We start from the raw sequence: 8452 nt of genomic DNA, 5'->3' as shown, positions 1-8452 counted from the left end.
TTTTAAGGTACATACTACCCTTCAGTACAGTGTTGCGTTAGTCGGGCTCACTACTGAAAATGTCCCGACATAGCCCTACGCACTAGCATACGGAATTACCGGAACCAGCGAAACCAAAACTAATGTGCCACCTCGAAAATCATGTATTTATATATATATATATATTGCAAATAACTTGCTTTACGAGAAAATATAAACAACCTTACTGTTCTCTGATTGTTGTTAATCTGTTACATGTAATGGCGACCGGACAAACGGCCAACAAAGTAAACAAATTAATAATTAAGCCAATAATAATTTTCATCATATAATTTTTGTCAGTCAAAATTACTTTCATTTTACTATTCTCATATTAGAAAATATACAGTAAACACTAGTATTAAAGTATGCCTAAATAATCTTATTTTCATCTTTGCAAGATGGTTAAGGAGTGTATACTCAGTATTAGGCTGTTTACTCACCAAAAATAAACCTCAGACACTCCTCGGCATTCAAATAACCTCATTCCAAGCAACATGGTTATACATTTCTAATTACTGCTTAACATGGAGTATTCTGGTGCTAGTGTTCGGTACAAAATACATAAAACAAATTTTAAAAATGGTGAAAGTACTACTTTTTGTTATGCATTCTGATGTTTTTTGGGCTGAGACATTGTCCCGCAAATCACACGTGAAATCACTGAGACAAAGCAGTGTACAAAGTTCACCTGCAGCCAAAATACAATTGTGTGTAACACCAGGAAAACCATTCATTATACTGTAAAACATGTCTTTTTCGCGAGCATGTCTTTTTCGCGAATTTAGCGAGAGAACTGATTTACTAATTCAAGATGTCGCTAATGACTTTATTATCAATTCAAAATGGCCGCCAAAAAAAGAAATCAACAATGACAAGAGAGATTCGCTAAATCAACATTTCGCTATTACGTCATTTTACCACAATTTGCTAAAATTACATTCCGCTTTTTCAACATGTTTTACAGTAGTTTTCCAAAGTTGGTATTTCAAAGAAATTACGTTATACTGCTTTCCAAACAGACTCTTCAGATTTTAGTCAAATCCCTAAAAAGATATTCGTTAAAGAGCTTCCTGTTCAATTAAAAAAAATCAATAATTATGCTAGTTGTACAAGCATACCAATTAAACTAATAACTTTATACAAATCAGAAGACACCAATTGAAATATCCCACTAACAAATCCTTTCATCAATGGTCCGCATTGTTTCTCTTATCTACGTCATTGATTTCCCCGATCTACGTCATTGCTTTTACTCATATTCGTCATTACTTTCATCCATATTCGTCGTTGTTTGCGTCGCGGGCGGTTGTAACGGCTTTTGCTATTCATACAAATTGATACAAACCTATGGCTGTTGGTCCACTCTCAAATGTGGCACAATAAAAACAAAATATGCGATAGAAGTGCGGCATCTGTTTGGTTTATATAATATTCAGTTTGCTGTATAACACAAATGAAAACTCATCATGTCTTCAACTGCAAAACAAAACATGCTCAAACATGTCCATAGTGGGACAAACAGAAAAGCGTGATTACCAAAAGCTTTAGCGTGGTATTAGGAGTTTGTTTTAAGGGGTTTGATATAAATTACATGAGAGTGTCAGTGTTTTATTTCATATTGTAATGTCAGTTTCTTGCGATTACTTGGAATATAAAGCTGTAACCACAGTCCGTCTAGATGCTGTAACTAAATCCTGGTATAAGCACCGGTTAGGCAGGCTTGAACTATGCATGTGAAGCCAGTTCAGAAGTACATCCTATCCTATAGATTTCACATTGTTTGGTAACTATTTGCTGCAAATGCAACAAAAATCAATATAAAAATATTACCCCCACAGCATTCTACAGGTTACTTGTTGTATGTAGTTCTGGTTCGAGCACCAGATGGTGTCGTGTTATGTGTACACCTTGATAGAAATTGAATGAATGAATGAATGAATGAATGAATGAATGATTGCAGCTCCTCGGTTGTTACCAGTTCTTAGCATCTTCATCATGTTTGCATAAATCATCAATTTGTCGCATTTGTAGCTATTGTCTAGCGATCTCCATTTCAGATTTGTTCTAGTGAGTTAGACGCCACATGGCTGCGCTTGATAACAACAACATTCCAGTGGGCCAATATCGCAGTCATTAAGACAGTGTAGTCGTGACGTCACTCAACAACCAAATATTGGTTAATTAACTTGAACTGTCCTTTAATTTTCAAATATCGATACACATAAATAGAATTATTTAGATGATAACCGTTACTGCATGTTCGCTCATGTTTCGTTATATTCATTTCCGGGGATAAATGCATGCAACGTGACGTCGTGACTAACTACTATTATGTTGATGTGGGAAGAAAATATGCATATCCTACTGGTGACGCCGGCCAACGTGGATAATTCAGATGCTCTTTAAATGCTGAAATCGTTCAATAATCCCTACCAGGCCACTAAACATAATTATTGAGGACAATGTTGAAGAAACTCATGTAATGTATACATTTCTATTTTGTGTTGTACTGTACACGACTGCAGTAGATACAGATACATACTTATTGCACGATCATTGAAGTAAATCTCCAAATCACTTTTATGTGCGAGTCGTTCGATCCCCTTGTTTTGGTCAAACGACATCAAACCATAGATCAATCAGCATATATTGGAAAGCGGACACGTCAACGTTGGCTCGAATGACGATGAAGAAATGTATATTAATAAACGTACAATAAGATCTGTATTTCAAAAAGTCTTGTGTGTGTAGTACACACGTGAGTCAATTATTTGGACAATTGTCATATTTAGGGAGAATAGACTACACTACGTGAGTAATAATGTTGATCACATATCAATACGGCTAGTGAAGTATCAGTTTAGTATGTAAGGAACACGGATCATACCGCTAATAATATTTTAATCTTTCGCCAAGAACAAATCTGTGTTTGCAATTACTAACTTCTAAAAATATGAACGATTGCACAATCACACATTTTTCTCTATTTGAACATAATTGCGTGCTCTCTTCAATATCATTGCTTTCACAAATCCATGTCTGACTAATTATTTTCACGCTTCTATATGTCATTGCTTTCATCCATCTACAACATTGCTTCCATCCATCTACGTCATTGCTTCCATCCATCTACAACATTGCTTTCATCAATCTACGTCATTGTTTTCATCCATCTACAACATTGCTTTCATCCATCTACGTCATTGCTTTCATCCACCTACGTCATTGCTTTCATCCATGTACGTCATTGCTTTCACCCATCTACATTGCTTCCATTCATCTATAACATTGCTTTCATCCATCTACGTCATTGCTTTCATCCATCTACGTCATTGCTTTCATCCATCTACAACATTGCTTTCATCCATCTACGTCAATGCTTTCATCCATCTACGTCATTGCTTTCATCCATCTACAACATTGCTTTCATCCATCTACGTCATTGCTTTCATCCATCTACGTCATTGCTTTCATCCATTTTTGACGTAGCTTTAACCATTTCCCTCATTGTTTTCACTGATCTACATTATTGCTTTCCCCATCTAAGCCTTTACTTTCACTCATCTATGTCGTTGCTTTCACCCACATATGCCCTTGCTTTAATCATCTAATTCATTGCTTTCACTCATCTACGTCATTGTTCTCTTCTATCTTCGTCATCACCATCGCACATCTACGTCGTCTTCACCTATCTATATGACATTGCTTTGCACATCGCCTTTGGTATTCATATACATTTATACAAACCTATGCTGTTGGTCCATTTGTTTTTATTAATCGCTGTTCTTAAAAATGCGGTATCTGTTCGGATTTATATAATATTCAGTTCTCTGCATGTCATAGCACAAATGAAAGCTCATTATGTCTTCAACTGCACAGCAAAACATGTTTAAACCTGTCCATATTGCATATTTAATTCAAATTTTCATCTGCCAATTGTAATCATAAATGTTTAAAAGTCATATGTTATGCATATGTTTATAAACTAGACGATTTTTAAAAGATAGACACGAACAAATAGAATAACGCGATTGTATGTAGTTCTGGTTCGAGCACCAAATGGTGTCGTGTTGTGTGTACACCTTAATGGAAATTTGAATAAATGAATGATTAAACGAATGAATTAATGAAACTCCTTTGATACCAGGACTTTACTAGCATGTTGTCTCATGTTTCGTTATATCCATTTCCGGGAACAAATGCATGCAAAAGTGACTTCGTGACTGACTACTATTATGTTGATGTGGGAAATATGTAAATTATGCTGGTCAATTTTCGAAGTCGTTTCGTAATCCCTACCAGACCACCTAACATAATGATTGAGAGGGCAATGTTGAAGAAACACATGCAATGTATACAATGCCATATAATTTGTTACTACACACCAACAAATTGTTGTCTATTCGAACATAATTACTTGGTCTCTTCAATATCATTGCTTAGACAAATCTATGTCCGATTCATTACTTTTACACATCTATGTCATTGTTTTCATCCACACACGTCATAGCTTTCACCCATCTACGTCAATGCTTTCATCCACATACGTCATAGCTTTCACCTATCTACGTCATTGCTTTCATCCACATACGTCATTACTTCCACCCAAATCATCGTTGATTACGTCGCTGGCGATTGTAACGGCCTTTGTTATTCATATAAATTGATACAAATTTATATCTGTACGTCCACTGAACCTTTGTTATTATTATGCACATTCCTTAAAAGTGTATCTGTATCTGTTTGGGTTTATATTATCTTACAGAAGTGTGGACTAAATAGATTTTCATTCATCTGCATATAATAATGGGGAACTTATTATGTTTTCAATGTCCGTATTGCATATTTAAAATTTCATCTGCCATTTCAAAAATATTATGCTATTAGTTAAGTGTCATTTTCACAATGTGTTGGTGGTAGGGGCATGTTTGGGGAATCGTTGGGACATTTTGAAAGCTAACAACTCTTATGCAGGGACTTTTTTAGAACCAGGTAGTGTCGTCTTTTGAGAGCCTCTTGATAATGAATGAATGAATGAATGAATGAATGAATGAATGAATAAATGAATGAATGAATGAATGAATGAATGAATGAATATCTCATTCATTAAGATATCTCGTCTGGAACTTTGTAGTCGTGACGTCACTCTACAATCAAATAATGATTTAACTAAATTCGGACTCTCCTTTAATTTTCAGATCTGGGTACACAAAGGTAGCGTTTGTGCTGTTGATACTGATACCCACCATTGTGTTTTACTATGGTTACTACGCCGTCATTCTGAACACCATGGCGAAATGCACGCCCATTAAGATCGATGACACCATGGCAACCGGTGGGGGAAATCAGAAAACGGAGATTGGTCAAGACGGAACACGAGTGGCACTTGTTGCTGCTTTCCGGACAGGATCGACATTTACTGGCGAATTACTCAATCAAAATCCTGATATATTTTATCTGTTTGAACCATTCAGGCTTGTTCGAGACATAATAGCAGTTGATGCAATCGGAAAAGACCTGGAGAATTCAACCAAATTAGAATTGCTGAGAGACATTTTTGCATGCCGATTCCCAGCGTATTTTGTTCATCATATCCGACATTGGGGGTTAGCTGTGTATGAAAGTAAAGCGCTAAAGAATGCGTGTATGTTACATGGAGGGTGTGCAAATACGACACCGGAAGTACTGGCTGAGACATGTGATATGTATAAACACGTAGCCATGAAAGTCATACGTCTACAGTCTCTAGAACTATTACAACCACTGGCAGTTAGAGATGAAATAAATTTGAAGGTTCTCCACCTCATCCGTGATCCTCGGGGAGTTGCATCTTCACGAAAGTATTTCCACAAGGGCTCTGTAAATAAAACAATTACAAACATAATTATTGACCCAATGAAAGAATATTGCCAATGCGCTGTAGAAATGATCGAGTTCAGCTCAAATCTGCCTGACTGGTTGCGTGGTAGATATAAACGCATCCGGTACGAGGATATTGCAGTAGAACCACTTAACTCAGCCAATAGAATTTACAAATTTCTCAATCTGCCATTGCCTGCTAGTGTCAAGGATTGGATTGATAAGAATACAAAATCGGATAATGTAAAATCGAAGGGTAATATGAGCCTAAGTAAGAATTCCACTGTTGCAGCTCAATCGTGGCGGTCTAGACTGCTGTACGAAGATATTGAAATTATTCAAAATTTGCCAGATTGTAGTAAACTCATGCATTTAATGAGTTACCACCGAGTAGACAATCCAATTCAAATGACAGACATGTCATTTATAACTTTTTAGCAGGTTTCATGTGAAAGCCGTCATTGTTTATCCATCGTACATGTTCTTGGATAGTGACGTAGGTAGTTCATCACACACGTTGTCTAGGTTAAATTAATCTATTTTTATTTGCAATATCACTTGAACAACTTAATTCCAATTACACATGTTTGAGGTATTCATTGAAAACCTTTAATCTCAAAAATTGAAATTGACAAAGTAATGTGATTTATTTTAATAGTTAATAGATACTATAATGGTATATTTTATTGAAATTAACCCCATATCCCGAAAAGTACACACACTTATCAAACATGAACATGAATGTAAAGCGGTCTAGGGATGGACGCTAAGATAAATACAAGAAAACAAACTGTGAAGTCTTCCATAGTTTTGATTCTGGACACTGTCACCACTCATGTCTGCTAAAATTGATTTAAGAGCAACACAACTTTTAGTAGAAGACGGATGTAGATAGATATTTTTTCTCACTGTGATATGGAAATTAATAAAACTCATCTTCGAATAAATGAAAAAAGTGGAAATCGAACACACTTGCCCATCTCCATGCTTTCTACAGCTTGCAGTCCAAAACATCAAATCTTTAAATTAATTTTCTCGCTAAAATTAATTTAACGTCCAAGAATATAAACATACAAAAAATACCGTATTGCTTTGAGTTTTATAGTTGATGTTAGCACACTGCTTTATGGAAAAGATATGAGTTTCACTCCCCAAACGCCATCCCACACTCCTTTGCGAAATTCAATATGGTGGATACACAGTTCTGTCCTACAGCTGATTTGAATATCTCTGTAGTAAGGTATTACAGGAATAGTTCGATGAAAATGCTTAGGTCAAGGGTTTCAGCTAGTTTCGCTATCATATTTATTTTAGATGTGTTGGCTCATGTTTTGTTATACCCGCTTCACTGTTCGTGTGAACACGTAGCTATATTTCTATGTGTAAAATCATACAGTTGGTGTGGAAGGCGACAGATTGTTTTGGTTATGTGTCTCTCTGACGTTTTTTGGTCACGTTTTGTATATATACCAGTCAGACACTGATCAGTAAGTAAACGGTCCGGAACATAGTCAACATGGGAATCTGAATAACTGGTAGGACATGCTGTAGATGGCGTTACCATACAGTATTCAATTCACATTACCATTTTATGCTCCCGAAATATCAGATATTTATACTGGAGAACACAGTATACAAGGAATGGAAACTGCCAAGTACACAGTGTAGTCAAATCAGTAAGCAAAAAATACTATGGGTACTATGGTACATGTATACATGAAATGTAAAAAAACCCTGTAGACCCGTGGGCAAGTTGACAATCCCTAATATTGCTAAACCGTCAGTTTCAAAAATTCTCAAATCCGATAAAAAAACAAGTTCTGGCACTCACCACGAAAGCCAATCATCGCGAAGCTACTAGTACTGTGTATAATACATTTTCACTGCATTTATTCAAAAGTATTCATCCAGGTTGTGTATTTATTTTAAAAGCGTCTAATCACGTAATAAGTGTCCTATTAATTCACAAGTTGATTACATGGGTATTATGTGTTCAATGTACTACCAAATTCAACCGTCTGTTTTCTGTAACAGGTCTGGTAATTTATTCAGATGTTACAATATTGGAACGATTTTGCTGACGATGTTGCTAATGTTGCGTACTTTTACAAAGAAAATTAAACCATTTTGAAGAAATGTTGTACTAAATGGGGTATTAAGATTAATTTCGACAAAACAAATTTTCAGAAGTCGAGGGAGTTTTTAAGATCGCGTGAAGAATGGTTTACAACAGTCTTACGATGACTGTAATGAAACAAAATATTTAGGCATTGTTTTAATCAAGTGTGTCATGGACCCCAGCTTGGAAAAACTTGGTTGCAAAAGCAAAAAAAAATCTTTCACAAAGCTAGCTGGTCTTTCTTAAGGCATGCATTCATTTTATTTTATGCATTTATTTAGTTATACTTGTAATATACTAATATTCATGTTTAGGGGTTACAAATAATTAGGGGTATAGTTTAAAATTAGCTCTTACAGATTTTTATTTGAGCAAACTAAAAGGTAAATACTGGTGTGTTGTTCGGTGAGTTTAGATGTTTCCCTTTTTCTATTTATAAGAAGCGATGCAATT

General features: G+C 35.6%; 1 protein-coding gene across 1 annotated transcript; it reads left to right on the top strand.

Annotated features, from left to right (window-relative positions):
• Positions 1–5310: 5310 nt before the first annotated feature.
• LOC100373525 (carbohydrate sulfotransferase 1-like) lies at positions 5311–6318 on the top strand. Its single transcript, XM_002737096.1, has one exon. It carries the CDS (start codon positions 5311–5313, stop codon positions 6316–6318), a length of 1008 nt encoding a protein of 335 aa, XP_002737142.1.
• The last annotated feature ends 2134 nt before the right edge of the window (positions 6319–8452 follow it).

Source organism: Saccoglossus kowalevskii, chromosome 19, assembly GCF_978046115.1.
Source record: "Saccoglossus kowalevskii chromosome 19, keSacKowa6.1, whole genome shotgun sequence".
NCBI lineage: Eukaryota > Metazoa > Hemichordata > Enteropneusta > Harrimaniidae > Saccoglossus > Saccoglossus kowalevskii.
This window is presented reverse-complemented; position numbering and strand designations above follow the sequence as displayed.

Bases quoted from the DNA above. Each gene is read 5' to 3' on its own strand.
- LOC100373525 (XM_002737096.1), top strand. From the start codon at position 5,311: ATGGCGAAATGCACGCCCATTAAGATCGATGACACCATGGCAACCGGT.